Source organism: Puma concolor, chromosome D1 (genome assembly GCF_028749965.1).
Source record: "Puma concolor isolate L17-30 chromosome D1, mPumCon1.1.hap2, whole genome shotgun sequence".
Classification (NCBI taxonomy): domain Eukaryota; kingdom Metazoa; phylum Chordata; class Mammalia; order Carnivora; family Felidae; genus Puma; species Puma concolor.
The window spans coordinates 85,794,681-85,811,384 of NC_141676.1; the positions used below are offsets into that span (position 1 = coordinate 85,794,681).

Here is a 16,704-nt window from a genome sequence, read left to right on the forward strand (position 1 = left end):
CCTTTGGCTATTAGAACCAGATGATCCAGTAGCCTGTTCCTTGGCTGGCTACTGCAAAAGCTAGGCACTAAATGTATGCACAAGTTCCTTCTAGGGAGATACTGGGGACTTGGTTTTATTATTGGAGTGAACTGAAAGAAGGTATGAGAAGTGACTGTCAGTTTCCCAGAACTGGGAAGACTGCAGCAGCCTCTAGTTGCCTGATAAATTAGAAGCCTGGCCCACAGGCAGCAACTTTTAAAGTCTGTAGATAAATCTTTTCAGGGACAGACTGGGATTTTGTCTGTCCTTCTGTGCCACTGCAGTTGTTTCTTTTTTTCATAGTCTTGTGGGTCTCATGGACATAGCTTTCAGAGCTAGGTGTTTGGAGGCCCATACCTCCAGTGAAAGTCTTAAAAGTTTGAGCACTAGATGTGGAGTCCAAACTCTTCACTCTTCAGGGAGTAGCTAGGAGTTGAAGGTTCTATCTTGATTGTGACATTGTACCGGGGGGTGGGGTTTATGGTGACAATGTGTCTCAGACTTTCCTACCCATTTTGATGTGGTTATTTGCTCATTCTCACAATCTCTGGAGCCACTCAGCTAGTTTCTGGACCTCTTTCAGAGGGAAGTGTTCACATGTGTCTGTATATTTGGGGCATCTGTGGGAGCAAGGAAGCTCAGGAGTCTCCTGTATCACCATCTTGGTCAACTCCAAACTAAATTCCCAGTTCCTTTCATTTGTTTTTGTCTTTATTTTATTTTTTATTTGAGAGAGAGAGAGAGAGCACATGAGCCTGGGAGAGGGGCAAATAGGGAGAGAGAGAGAATCTTAAACAGGCTCCACATTCAGCATGGACTGAAGCAAGGCCCGATCCCGCAACCTTGGAACCATGACCTGAACTAAAATCAACTGACTGAGCCTCCCAGGTGCCCCTCATTTATTTTTAGAAAAATTCTAAATTATATTTCCTGGAAGCATTCCACTTTGTTAAGTGGAAGACACAATGGCCTGAGCAGAAAAACAAAAGCAAATACTTCAAATGTGCTCCTACCAGTAAGGAGAAGTGTGGTAATGTCTGTCAGAGTAATAAAACACAAGTTTTCAAAACTATTGGCGGTATATGTTACTGATATGACTTAAGTGAAGGCTGCCATCAATAGCATCCTAAATCTCTTTCATATAGACTGCTATCAGGATGGATTTCTTCCTATCTGCATTTTGGTATTTCAGTTTTGTTCCTGTTTTGTTTTTAATTTTAATGCAGAGACTTTGTAATTACTGTGTATTGACTTCAGCCTACTGTGACACAGCAGATTCCCTCATTTGGTGGGTGAGCACTCCTTTCTAGCTATCTTATTTGGAATCTTGACAAGCACAGCTTCTGTATTTTCCCTCAGGAGAGGATCAGACAGAACAAAACCAACAACGGAACCCCCATATTCAGTGAACAAACCTGGATATAGCCTCCACAAAGGCAAAGACGATATCTGTTAGATCACTATATATACCTAGAGCCTATACTATATATAGATCACTAGTATACACCTACAGCCTAGCACTGGACCTGGCACAAGGTACCCACTCAAAATAATGTGCTCGTTCTGATCTAAATTTGAAACATTTAACTTCTCTTCCAGTTCAAGTGTTAGCTCCCCCCCTCCCCCAATCTATGTAGGCTCTATCTTGTCTAGTTTGGAAAGAAATATGTTTGATAGAGAACACAAAAACAAAATAGAGGCTCAAAATCTCTGCTTTCTCCCCATATTCAGTTACAACATCTGTCCCTAAGAATTGTGTTTCTCGCATGTTCACTTTCTCACATAAGAAATGCACTGGAGACAAATTACAATGAGCTTTCTAAAGCTACTGGTACTCATTTTCACTATTTAATTCCTGTGATTGCTCCACTACTATATCAAAGGATTTTCTCACCAGAGAAGGAGTTTAGATGGTGGATGATATAAGACAGTAAAAAGAGCATGGTACTTGGAGGCAGAAGGTTTGAGTTTAATTAAGCCTGGATTATTCAATTGCATGATCTGATCGTCCACGTGTTATCTCAAATTAGTAATTTCCCCTTTATAAGTCATGGTTTCCTCATCTCCAAAGTGGGAATAAGACTAATAGTTTTGTACATGGTGATTTAAGAAATAAACATGAAAAAAAGGGAAGATTATACAAACTAAAAGCTGTGTATATAAATATCATCTAATGTCTTTCTAGCTCTTGTTAGTACTTCATACTCTATATCTGCCTTTGTTTGTTGTCTACCTATCTTACCACTAAAATATAAACTCCAAAAATTCTGCTTTTATAGACTTCATTCACTGCTTTATATACAATGCCTTGAAAAGTACTTAACTGGCACACAGTAGGTGCTAAAAACATTCACTGACTGACTCCATGAATAAACAAAATGAGGTCATTCATTTTCAGGACTTTGCTAATAATAGATAGCATATCACTTTGACTCCTGATTTCATTGGTTTTATTGATTTCCCCCTGCCAATTCTTCCTCATCATCATCATGATGTTAGCATCTATTTGAGTGTTTACTTTGCCCTGGGAATTATACTCCGTTTTCATATTCTTTTGGAATGCACTCACCCCAACATCTCTGAGCTACTTGCACCATTTCCTGATGTTGGCCCAGTCATTATGCTGGATACACATTCCTTTGTACTCTTCCCTAAATCTTAGTGCTATCTCAGACTCTAGGAGTGTATGAGAGCAGAAACAGGAATTTCAGGCATTGTTTTATAGTGATGGTAATTAATAGATGCTTCTTGTGCTCCTAATACCACATATCTCAATCCAATGCAAAAGGAAACATGTAACCATGGATCTAGCCGGTGGCAGATATCTATGCCACCCTCTGATCTCCAGTTACTCAATAATAGTTTTATTGCAACTAGCACTTCCTATCTTGTGTAATTTACATATCTTATCTTTCTCACTGGATCATAAGTAAAGATTAATGGGGCATGAGTAAAGGGTTAATAAAATTTTTCTCTTTGCTCATGCAAGGTGACTTTAGGCCTACCTGGAAACCTCATAAAGGCAGGATGTTATCCATGTTATCAGGTAGATTGGTATGGTTAAAATGCCCTCTGATTAGCAAATAGTATCTGAATTGGAAAACTATGAATGATGTATAAATTCCTAATGAAGCCATAGATTCTTGTGTGCTTGCAACCCAAAATTTATGCCTATAGAGCTATGAAAACGGATAGTGGTTGGTTCTTCTCCTGAGACTGAGGATTCTTTGCCAGAATGGCTCCCATTCCTTGAAACCAGAGCTGTCGCTTGGGGCAGGGGTACAGCCCTTGGACTTCTGTGGAGATTCCCACTGATGCTGCCCTGCTAGTATGTTATGTTTCTCATCCTGTATCCTTCTAAGGGGCTACAGGCCAGGCATTGTAAGCATTTGAATTTAATTTAGTTATACCCCAAACTACCTGGAGAAGGCATTTCAAGGGCATAAAGGATCCAAGTTTTAACTGAACTAATTACTATTGAGAAGTGATCTATCAGGTCCTAGCATGAACAAGATCAAAACATCTCCATCTCTGAAATATCCTTACCTGAATTGAAAAGAATGTATCATAAGTTTCTTTCTTTATATTTTTCATGTGGAGAGTGGAAAGTTCTGTGGAGGAAAAGGAGACACTATGCATAAGTCCTGCTACAAGCACTGTAGGACAGAGGGGAGAATGGGCTCTCAGATACTCAATGAAGAGCTGAGACTCGACACTCTTGCACATACACCTCACAACTAGTTCTCATGAACACTTTATGGATTGTGGTTAATAACAAAGATATGATCCTGCATGTGGGTCTATACCTGCTCCATACAAAGTGCTTTCACATACATCCCTTCATTTAGCATTTACAATAAATTACCCAGACAATAAGGGCAGTTAAAATAAACTACATTAGATAATAGGGGAAGATGGCGGCGTAGGAGGACGCTGGGCTCACCGCGCGTCCTGCTGATCACTTAGATTCCACCTACACCTGCCTAAACAACCCAGAAAACCACCAGAGGATTAGCAGAACGGAGTCGCCGGAGCCAAGCGCAGACCAGAGGCCCACGGAAGAGGGTAGGAAGGGCGGCGGGCGGTGCGCGCTCCACGGACTGGCAGGAGGGAGCCGGGGCGGAGGGGCGGCTCGCCGGCCAAGCAGAGCCCCCGAGTCTGGCTTGCAAAAAGCGGAGGGGCCTGACGGACTGTGTTCCGACAGCAAGCGCGACTTAGCGTCTGGGAGGTCATAAGTTAACAGCTCTGCTCAGAAAGCGGGAAGGCTGGAGGACAAAGGGAAGGAGAGCTGCTGAGCCCCCGGACGACAGAGCTCAGTTTGGTGGGGAACAAAGGCGCTCGCCAGCGCCATCTCCCCCGCCCATCCCCCAGCCAAAATCCCAAAGAGAACCAGTTCCTGCCAGGGAACTTGCTCGCTCTGCGCAAACACCCAACTCTGCGCTTCTGCGGACCCAACCTCCGGCAGCAGATCTGACTCCCCCCTGCTGCCACAGGGCCCCTCCTGAAGTGGATCACCTAAGGAGAAGCAAGCTAAGCCTGCCCCTCCTGCCCCTGTGCACCTTGCCTACCCACCCCAGCTAAGACGCCAGATCCCCAGCATCACAAGCCTGGCAGTGTGCAAGTAGCCCAGACAGGCCACCCCACCCCACAGTGAATCCCGCCCCTAGGAGAGGAGAAGAGAAGGCACGCACCAGTCAGACTGTGGCCCCAGCGGTGGGCTGGGGGCAGACATCAGGTCTGACTGCGGCTCCGCCCACCAACTCCAGTTATACACCACAGCACAGGGGAAGTGCCCTGCAGGTCCTCACCACGCCAGGGACTATCCAAAATGACCAAGCGGAAGAATTCCCCTCAGAAGAATCTCCAGGAAATAACAACAGCTAATGAGCTGATCAGAAAGGATTTAAATAATATAACAGAAAGTGAATTTAGAATAATAGTCATAAAATTAATCACTGGGCTTGAAAACAGTATAGCTGACAGCAGAGAATCTCTTGCTACAGAGATCAAGGGCCTAAGGAACAGTCACGAGGAGCTGAAAAACGCTTTAAACGAAATGCATAACAAAATGGAAACCACCACGGCTCGGATTGAAGAGGCAGAGGAGAGAATAGGTGAACTAGAAGATAAAGTTATGGAAAAAGAGGAAGCTGAGAAAAAGAGAGATAAAAAAATCCAGGAATATGAGGGGAAAATTAGAGAACTAAGTGATACACTAAAAAGAAATAATATACGCATAATTGGTATCCCAGAGGAGGAAGAGAGAGGGAAAGGTGCTGAAGGGGTACTTGAAGAAATTATAGCTGAGAACTTCCCTGAAGTGGGGAAGGAAAAAGGCATTGAAATCCAAGAGGCACAGAGAACTCCCTTCAGACGGAACTTGAATCGATCTTCTGCACGACATATCATAGTGAAACTGGCAAAATACAAGGATAAAGAGAAAATTCTGAAAGCAGCAAGGGGTAAACGTGCCCTCACATATAAAGGGAGACCTATAAGACTCGTGACTGATCTCTCTTTTGAAACTTGGCAGGCCAGAAAGAATTGCCACGAGATTTTCAGTGTGCTAGACAGAAAAAATATGCAGCCGAGAATCCTTTATCCAGCAAGTCTGTCATTTAGAATAGAAGGAGAGATAAAGGTCTTCCCAAACAAACAAAAACTGAAGGAATTTGTCACCACTAAACCAGCCTACAAGAGATCCTAAGGGGGACCCTGTGAGACAAAGTACCAGAGACATCACTACAAGCATAAAACATACAGACATCACAATGATTCTAAACCCATATCTTTCTATAATAACACTGAATGTAAATGGATTAAATGCGCCAACCAAAAGACATAGGGTATCAGAATGGATAAAAAAAACAAGACCCATCTATTTGCTGTCTACAAGAGACTCATTTTAGACCTGAGGACACCTTTAGATTGAGAGTGAGGGGATGGAGAACTATTTATCATGCTACTGGAAGCCAAAAGAAAGCTGGAGTAGCCATCCTTATATCAGACAAACTAGACTTTAAATTAAAGGCTGTAACAAGAGATGAAGAAGGACATTATATAATAGTGACAGGGTCTATGCATCAGGAAGAGCTAACAATTATAAATGTCTATGCGCCGAATACCGGAGCGCCCAAATATATAAACCAATTACTCATAAACATAAGCAACCTTATTGATAAGAATGTGGTCGGGGCGCCTGGGTGGCGCAGTCGGTTAAGCGTCCGACTTCAGCCAGGTCACGATCTCGCAGTCCGTGAGTTCGAGCCCCGCGTCAGGCTCTGGGCTGATGGCTCGGAGCCTGGAGCCTGTTTCCGATTCTGTGTCTCCCTCTCTCTCTGCCCCTCCCCCGTTCATGCTCTGTCTCTCTCTGTCCCAAAAATAAATTAAAAAAACGTTGGAAAAAAAAGTTAAAAAAAAAAAAAAAGAAAAAAAGAATGTGGTCATTGCAGGGGACTTTAACACCCCACTTACAGAAATGGATAGATCATCTAGACACACGGTCAATAAAGAAACAAGGGCCCTGAATGAGACATTGGATCAGATGCACTTGACAGATATATTTAGAACTCTGCATCCCAAAGCAGCAGAATATACTTTCTTCTCGAGTGCACATGGAACATTCTCCAAGATAGAGCATATACTGGGTCACAAAACAGCCCTTCATAAGTTTACAAGAATTGAAATCATACCATGCATACTTTCAGACCACAATGCTATGAAGCTTGAAATCAACCACAGAAAAAAGTCTGGAAAACCTCCAAAAGCGTGGAGGTTAAAGAACACCCTACTAACGAATGAGTGGGTCAACCAGGCAATTAGAGAAGAAATTAAAAAATATATGGAAACAAACGAAAATGAAAATACAACAATCCAAACGCTTTGGGACGCAGCGAAGGCAGTCCTGAGAGGAAAATACATTGCAATCCAGGCCTATCTCAAGAAACAAGAAAAATCCCAAATACAAAATCTAACAGCACACCTAAAGGAACTAGAAGCAGAACAGCAAAGGCAGCCTAAACCCAGCAGAAGAAGAGAAATAATAAAGATCAGAGCAGAAATAAACAATATAGAATCTAAAAAAACTGTAGAGCAGATCAATGAAACCAAGAGTTGGTTTTTTTGAAAAAATAAACAAAATTGACAAACCTCTAGCCAGGCTTCTCAAAAAGAAAAGGGAGATGACCCAAATAGATAAAATCATGAATGAAAATGGAATTATTACAACCAATCCCTCAGAGATACAAACAATTATCAGGGAATACTATGAAAAATTATATGGCAACAAATTGGACAACCTGGAAGAAATGGACAAATTCCTGAACACCCACACTCTTCCAAAACTCAATCAGGAGGAAATAGAAAGCTTGAACAGACCCATCACCAGCGAAGAAATTGAATCGGTTATCAAAAATCTCCCAACAAATAAGAGTCCAGGACCAGATGGCTTCCCAGGGGAGTTCTACCAGACGTTTAAAGCAGAGATAATACCTATCCTTCTCAAGCTATTCCAAGAAATAGAAAGGGAAGGAAAACTTCCAGACTCATTTTATGAAGCCAGTATTACTTTGATTCCTAAACCAGACAGAGACCCAGTAAAAAAAGAGAACTACAGGCCAATATCCCTGATGAATATGGATGCAAAAATTCTCAATAAGATACTAGCAAATCGAATTCAACGGCATATAAAAAGAATTATTCACCATGATCAAGTGGGATTCATTCCTGGGATGCAGGGCTGGTTCAACATTCGCAAATCAATCAACGTGATACATCACATTAACAAAAAAAAAGAGAAAAACCATATGATCCTGTCAATCGATGCAGAAAAGGCCTTTGATAAAATCCAGCACCCTTTCTTAATAAAAACTCTTGAGAAAGTCGGGATAGAAGGAACATACTTAAAGATCATAAAAGCCATTTATGAAAAGCCCACAGCTAACATCATCCTCAATGGGGAAAAACTGAGAGCTTTTTCCCTGAGATCAGGAACACGACAGGGATGCCCACTGTCACCGCTGTTGTTTAACATAGTGCTGGAAGTTCTAGCATCAGCAATCAGACAACAAAAGGAAATCAAAGGTGTCAAAATTGGCAAAGATGAAGTCAAGCTTTCGCTCTTTGCAGACGACATGATATTATACATGGAAAATCCGATAGACTCCACCAAAAGTCTGCTAGAACTGATACATGAATTCAGCAAAGTTGCAGGATACAAAATCAATGTACAGAAATCAGTTGCATTCTTATACACTAACAATGAAGCAACAGAAAGACAAATAAAGAAACTGATCCCATTCACAATTGCACCAAGAAGCATAAAATACCTAGGAATAAATCTAACCAAAGATGTAAAGGATCTGTATGCTGAAAACTATAGAAAGCTTATGAAGGTAATTGAAGAAGATTTAAAGAAATGGAAAGACATTCCCTGCTCATGGATTGGAAGAATAAATATTATCAAAATGTCAATACTACCCAAAGCTATCTACACATTCAATGCAATCCCAATCAAAATTGCACCAGCATTCTTCTCGAAACTAGAACAAGCAATCTAAAATTCATATGGAACCACAAAAGGCCCCGAATAGCCAAAGTAATTTTGAAGAAGAAGACCAAAGCAGGAGGCATCACAATCCCAGACTTTAGCCTCTACTACAAAGCTGTCATCATCAAGACAGCATGGTATTGGCACAAAAACAGACACATAGACCAATGGAATAGAATAGAAACCCCAGAACTAGACCCACAAACGTATGGCCAACTCATCTTTGACAAAGCAGGAAAGAACATCCAATGGAAAAAAGACAGCCTCTTTAACAAATGGTGCTGGGAGAACTGGACAGCAACATGCAGAAGGTTGAAACTAGACCACTTTCTCACACCATTCACAAAAATAAACTCAAAATGGATAAAGGACCTGAATGTGAGACAGGAAACCATCAAAACCTTAGAGGAGAAAGCAGGAAAAGACCTCTCTGACCTCAGCCGTAGCAATCTCTTACTCGACACATCCCCAAAGGCAAGGGAATTAAAAGCAAAAGTGAATTACTGGGACCTTATGAAGATAAAAAGCTTCTGCACAGCAAAGGAAACAACCAACAAAACTAAAAGGCAACCAACAGAATGGGAAAAGATATTTGCAAATGACATATCGGACAAAGGGCTAGTATCCAAAATCTATAAAGAGCTCACCAAACCCCACACCCGAAAAGCAAATAACCCAGTGAAGAAATGGGCAGAAAACATGAATAGACACTTCTCTAAAGAAGACATCCAGATGGCCAACAGGCACATGAAAAGATGTTCAGCGTCGCTCCTTATCAGGGAAATACAAATCAAAACCACACTCAGATATCACCTCACGCCAGTCAGAGTGGCCAAAATGAACAAATCAGGAGACTATAGATGCTGGAGAGGATGTGGAGAAACAGGAACCCTCTTGCACTGTTGGTGGGAATGCAAATTGGTGCAGCCGCTCTGGAAAGCAGTGTGGAGGTTCCTCAGAAAATTAAAAATAGACCTACCCTATGACCCAGCAATAGCACTGCTAGGAATTTATCCAAGGGACACAGGAGTACTTATGCATAGGGGCACTTGTACCCCAATGTTCATAGCAGCACTCTCAACAATAGCCAAATTATGGAAAGAGCCTAAATGTCCATCAACTGATGAATGGATAAAGAAATTGTGGTTTATATACACAATGGAGTACTACGTGGCAATGAGAAAAAATGAAATATGGCCTTTTGTAGCAACGTGGATGGAACTGGAGAGTGTGATGCTAAGTGAAATAAGCCATACAGAGAAAGACAGATACCATATGGTTTCACTCTTATGTGGATCCTGAGAAACTTAAGAAAAACCCATGGGGGAGGGGAACAAAAAAAAAAAAAAAGAGGTTAGAGTGGGAGAGAGCCAAAGAATAAGAGACTGTTGAGAACTGAGAACAAACTAAGGGTTGATGGGGGGTGGGAGGGAGGAGAGGGTGGGTGATGGGTACTGAGGAGGGCACGTTTTGGGATGAGCACTGGGTGTTGTATGGAAACCAATTTGACAATAAATTTCATATATTAAAAAAAAAAAAAGAAAATAAATAATAAAAAAGGGAAAAAAAATAAATAAAATAAACTACATTATGCTGGTGAATAAATGAAACTGAGCCCAGAGAGGTGAATAGCCTAAGACCTAAACTTGACTATAGATCTCCTGACTTCTAATTCAGAACACTATCCTGCCTCTCCTACAAGATGCAGGATGCCAAAAGACAGTGGGGAGGCTGGCAGAGGAGAAAAGGCCTGAGAGGCTGCTGGGTGAAAGAACTCCAAATAGCACTGTTCTCTGGCTCTACTTGTCTGCACATAGCCTTTTTCCATTTTCTTAAGTATTAATCCATACTTCCTCCTTATAATTCTATTCCATGTTTCCCTACTGTGTCTATTCTCCAAACTTTTCTACCCCCTGTGCTCCTGGGGTTCAGTCCATGACAATACCATTTCTCTGACACTGCCTCTCCTTCATGTTGTTCAGTCATAGCCATTTCACAACAATGAAGATAGTCTTTACTCTGGTCCCAGCCAAGCCCCATCTTGTCACCAGGGACTGAAGAGGATGGAGGAAGTGTCCTGCATTGTTGTGTTCTGGGGGTAATGGCTGGTACAGTAACAAGGTGAGGACTGGTTCCTTAACTCAGCCCCACCACTTTTCCCTAAAATCTATGGGGTCTCATCCATGGGAAATGGGAGAAATAAAGCACCAGAAGGACTCTTGTTCTGTTTCAGATTTCACTACTACAAAAAGGGTAAAGAGAAAAAGTACCATGTTTTAAGTGGCCTCTTTTCAGTTCTTTTCCATCATCAGCAGTCATAAGCAGCACCTTGATCCTTCTTGTGACCAGGGCCTATGGAGAAATTTGGTAAGGTAAATGAACTGTCCCTGGTCCCATGGGATCACTTCTCTCTAGAAAAAAAATGATGGCAATAAAAATACTGGAATGAAGGTGAGGAATGGAGGAAAAGTCTAATTCCCTCATCCAACTACTTGTAAGTTAGTAGATTAGAACAAAAACATCATTCCTGCCTCAGCCACACTCAGGAAGGCCAAACTGACAATTAAAATGTCAGACCTAAAAAAAAAAAAAATGTCAGACCTAAAGGAAGAGGCAGTGGGACTGTTTGCATTCACCTTAATACAGTGTCTTCCCTTAAGGACCTGAATCCTGCATTTTGTCTAGTGCATCAGAGAGCACCTCCTCCACACATGTGCTCAAATTAACCACACACTGTGCACCCAACTCACAGTACAGATTAGGGAACACACACACAAATGCTGGTTTTCCTTTGGACAATGGAAAACTCAGGTAAATTCTGGTTTAGTCAATCTGTGGTCACACTTTTTGCCTTGTGAGACTTTAATATCTCTACTTCAACTAGAAATAAATCTAGGAGATTCTAAATCAAAGAGAGAGAGAAGAGGCTAATAAACTTATCTACCTGAAAGGTAAAATACTGAGACTATGGCCATAAGTTCCAAGAAAAGCCAAAAGTATGCCTTCTTGGGCCTGTGGATCACAATATCCTGAAGGTGGAACTATTCCTGCAATTATTCTAAGGCTACTTGTTGGCTATGAGAAGATGGTTTGTTTCTACCAAACTCTTCTGAAAAACTGGAAAGGCTGAGAGGTGAATAGAATGAGTGAGAAGAAACACCATGTCATATACGAATTACAGTAAAACTTCTACTACCATAGGTCTTATTAGATGCAACATTTCAAAGCTCTAGCTCCAGTGAGCAATATAGCTTATTGGTAGGTAACCACATAGCTTCTCATTTAAACTAGAACTCTTGATAATGAAAAAAGTGTTAACCAAGACTCATGGACCACTGCTCATAGAGACAGCAACAGATTCCACTTCTAGGGATGGTGAGCAACTTTGTTTCAGACTAACCATCCTGCTAATAACAACTAGATAAACTGGAACAAAATTTTTTTAACTTATTTGAAGATACTAGATATATACCAAAGCAAGACTTGGGGAGTCAAGTTTCCAGAAAGTCAGGGAGCTTAGAGAGGTGAAGCTAGCATGTCTTATGTATTTTTCCTTGAGACATTGTCTAATTTCCAAAACATCAATTGAGAGGTTAAAAAATTGAGCAGATTTCCCAGCAATTTATGAGATGTGGGGAAATAAATTGTAGTTCATAGACTGCCAAGGTGGAAGAGGGTCCATGACACTTCTAGGTTTTCAGCTGGGACCCAAAGGGCTATACCCTAGAAGAGAAGCTCAACAAGAATTAGACTTGCTCTCATAAGAATTGAAGCTCAGCTCCAAATCATTTCAGTTACCTTCTGGAAGCAAAAGTAATTCCATCTGAAAGATTACCAATAGCTTCAAATGATTTCAGTCATGTTTTCATAAATAAATTTGATTGAAAAATAATTAGGTGTACCACAGGATATTATTTTATTTAAAACCATGAGCCAAAAAGACAACAGAATAAATACATAGGGAACTAGATATTAGGTCCCTTAAACATATACTTTTAAATAACTATAATTAATATGTTCAAGGAATTTTTAAAAAATGGATAATTTGGACCAAGTGAAGCCAACTATAGAAAAGAATCAAATGAAAATTCTAGAACTAAAAAAAATCACTATTTTTGAAATTAAAAACTAGGTTTAACATCAAAGTAGACAAAGCTGAAGAGAAAATTTATAAATTACAAGACATCTTAGAAAAAAACTATTCAAAAAAGAACAAAACAGCTATGTGGAATATGGTGAAAATATATAATTTTGTACAACAGAAGTCCTAGAGGAGAGGAGAGAGAAAATGGAGTTGACAGTTGCTGAAGATTTTCCGAAACTGATTAAAGACTTCAAGCCACATATTGAAGATTGCAAACACATATAAGCAGAATAAAAGTAGAAAGAAAACCACACTTAGCCAAATCTCAGTAAAGTTGATGAAAACCAAAAAGTAAATCTTCAAAGAAGCCAGAAGAAAAAGACATTTTACCTTCAAAGGAACAATAACTTTATCAATAATTGACTTTTTAATAGAAACAATGTACACCAGGGAATCACCAAAGAAAATAAATTGTCAATCTAGAATTCTACATACAGTAAAAATATCCTTCAAAATGAGGGTGAGCTAAGCACATTTTCAAAGAAGCAAAAAGTGAGAGAATTTGTTAACAGCATACCTGCAGTAAAGAAAATACAAATAGATATTCCTTAGGCAGAGGAAATGTAACAGAGACAAAGCTCAGAGATGCAGAGAGGAGAGAAAGGACACAAAAAGTAAATTATGTGAGTAAATCTAATTGACTCCACACAATAATAAAAATAATAATATCTTGAGGGTATAAAATATATAGAGAATTAAGAGAAATAATAATAGTACTGAGGAAAGAAATGCAATTAAACTGTTCTCAGGTGCTTTCTTTGCCTTGGAATTGGCAAACATACTAATTTATATTAGACATTAATAATTCAGTATGAGGGGCGCCTGGGTGGCTCAGTCAGTTAAGCGGCTGACTTCGGCTCAGGTCATGATTTCGCGGTCGGTGAGTTTGAGCCCCGCGTCGGGCTCTATGCTGACAGCTCAGAGCCTGGAGCCTATTTCAGATTCTGTGTCTCCCTCTCTCTGACCCTCCCCCGTTCGTGCTCTGTCTCTCTCTGTCTCAAAAATAAATAAACGTTAAAAAAATAAAAAAATAATAATTCAGTATGAATACTATAGTCACTATGGCCAATATGAAAAGAAAAGTGAGAAATTTTTAACCAGTTAATACAGAAGAAAATGGAAAAATAAAAAATACTTAGTCAATACAAAAGAAGAAAAAAAAAGAAGAGAAAAAAGACCATAGAACAGGTAGGACAAATAGAAAGTAACAGGATGATAGATTTAAATGCAACTGTCATTAATTATATTAAATGTAAACAGGCCAAATACCTCATTTAAGAGAAATAATTTTCATCATGGGCTAACAAAAATAAATTCTAATTATATCGTGCTGTATCTTAAACATATCCAGAATAACTGAAAGTAAAAGGATAGAAAAGTATGTATTATACAAACACTAACCAAAAGACAGCTGTGATGTTCACAGAAAAGAAAAATATTTTAACATCACTCTTTACTTTACATAAGAGTTGTGTAGGTAGTTTCTTGTCCCCTCTCTAGGATATAAATGCATGGAAAAATCAAAGTGGACCTTATTCATCTTCATATCATGCAAACTATAGCTACTCAGGATATGTTTGCTCCACAAACTAACAAAGTGAGAAAAGAAGTATGTAAACATGGAGGAAAATTAAAGGAGCACCTACCTTTTTAATATAGGACATGTATCTTTTATCCCGATGATATGAACCATATTCATTCTCAACCTGCACAGCAATGATGGGGCCTCCCTTTCCGTACTGAGGGTCAAGGAGACAAGAGTTTGCAAGTGAAGCTATTGGTGGGGAAAGGCTGGATTTTCTCAATTTGCTGGTGCACACACATATTTAGAGTGTCATAAAAATAACCTATTCCTAAACTCAACTCAAAGTTACACTATAGTTAAGGCAATTTCTCTCACTCCAAAGTCAGTAGTCCCCTCTAGGAGGTCAACTGCTCTTAAAATCCTACCTTTTCTAGTATGCCCTGTTAACAGACTCCTACCCCCTTTCTCTCCTAATTCAATGCATTAAGTGTGATACTTCACACCTCTACTTCCATCCTTTCTACCTTAGCAACAATTAATGAGTCAAGGGTCTCTCATCCCATATAAAGGTTGTCTCACCTCCTTCCCACTTCTCAGGAACTTCGCTTTTTCTGGAGTACTTTTCTATCTTCTGTATCTTCACCTCCTTCTTTACTAAGCCCTGCACATCATCATTAACTTGACTCAAAGTCCTCCATTTAAAATAACTTTCCTGGACCACTTCCCCCTTCAGTTCCCACTATCTTGTCCTCTTCCCCTTCATGGACAAAGCCTGAAATATTTCTGCACTCACTCTTGACTTTTTATCCTTTCATTTACTCTTTTACTCACTTCCACTCTTTATATTTCACCTTTCCATTAACATTATCTTCTCTTTGCTAAATTCAAACAATAAATTTTAATCCTAATTTACTATCATTCTCAGCAATATTTGACATCTTGGCTACCTTCTCCTTCTTGAAACCCTCTCTTCTGTGGTCTTTTGTTGCTCTCTCCTAGTTGTTGGCCTGCCTTCTGGTCACTACTCTTCAGTCTGTTTTGTGAGATCCTCTTGCCCTACTCACCTTTTAAATGTTGTTTCTCATGGTTCTCTATTAATCCCAACTCTTGTGCTGGATCACATCCCCTTCTTCTCCCCTAATTATGCTCTCTTACAAATGTCTTCACATTTCCCATCCCTACTGACTCCTGTTTGTTGATGGTAACATGCTCAGTCATCCTTTATCTTTATAGCCCTCTCCAGTCGAGCCAATGTATTTCCTCTCCATATCTTCCACTTGCCACACCCTAGTCAAGCTTCATCGTTCTGACATCTGCATCTCCTCAACCTACTCTTATAAATACATGGGCAACCATGAAGTACTCCTCCCAGCATGCAGAAACAAATAGTGTTGACTTCTAAGAAGTCATACAAACCATGCAAATAGGAATCTGGGCAACACCCAGGACTATGTATAAGTGCCACTGAAGTGTTTGCTCATTAAAACCTGTGATCATCATGGCCCAGGAGCAGCTGGGTGTAAAGTTGAAATGGAAGATTTTTTAGCAATCAAAAAATAACTGCATTGTATACTGATATTGGGAAAAAAGAGGACACAAGGCCCAAAAGAATGTTTCCCAAACCTTTAAATCTTATCCTCTGCTGACAAACGTTGAAAAACATTTTCAAAATCTGATTCTGTCTTCCCCTTTCCCATCCATCCAATTATGAATCTCACAGATTAGAGAATAGATAAGGAAGAGGGAAGATCCAGAAGTTGACAGTACCTGGGATCCATAACAGACCCTGAACTGGATTGACAGTTCTAAAAGAAGGCTATTCAGGTACAAGTGATAAGGCCATGATAAAATGTTTTCAAAGACCTCCCAACCTCCTCAGGCCCTCATTTTGTGCTCATTAAGCAAGGTTCTGATTACTAATTTAGTTTTCCAAGAGGTTCAAGACTGAAAAGTCTGATTTGGGGTGGGCTGAGTACTCTAATTCAATGCTGCCCAGCATGCCCATGAAAATGCTCTGTATTTGCACTGTCTAATATGGTATCAACCATCCAGACATGGCTCCTGAGCACTAAAAATGTGTGTAAATGAGGAAATAAATGTTTATTTTATTTTATTTTAATTAAGTTTAAATAGCTACATGTGGCTATGGCTACCATACTGTACAGCATGACTCTAATCATTGTACAAAATTATCTCTACTCTCCCCAAATGACACACTGATTCACACTCTTCAGTCATGTAGTGGTTGGCTTCTCTGAGTATGATTAGCTCTGAGATACTGACAATGTTAGGAACCAATTCTGTCCATAGTAAATTCAAATTCACACTCTGTGAAGCCCTCTCCTAGACATGAACATGTTTGCCATTGCCTCCATTCAATCTACAATACTATCTCCTTCAAATGATTACCATGAGAATGAAACATGCTAGGTAAATGTTGAGTACCTCACAGAAAGCTTGATACCT

General features: G+C 40.0%; 1 protein-coding gene across 1 annotated transcript in view; it reads right to left on the minus strand.

Moving 5' to 3' along the window:
* Nucleotides 1-16,704, minus strand: part of LOC112865787 (beta-galactosidase-1-like protein 2) — a 60,120-nt gene that overhangs the window by 23,618 nt on the left and 19,798 nt on the right. The window contains exons 6-8 of the mRNA XM_086679451.1: nt 14,360-14,452; nt 10,840-10,921; nt 3,568-3,632 (exon numbers count right to left, since the gene is read on the minus strand). Coding sequence (XP_086535577.1) covers nt 3,568-3,632; nt 10,840-10,921; nt 14,360-14,452 — 240 coding nt within the window. The remainder of the gene's footprint in view (nt 1-3,567; nt 3,633-10,839; nt 10,922-14,359; nt 14,453-16,704) is intronic.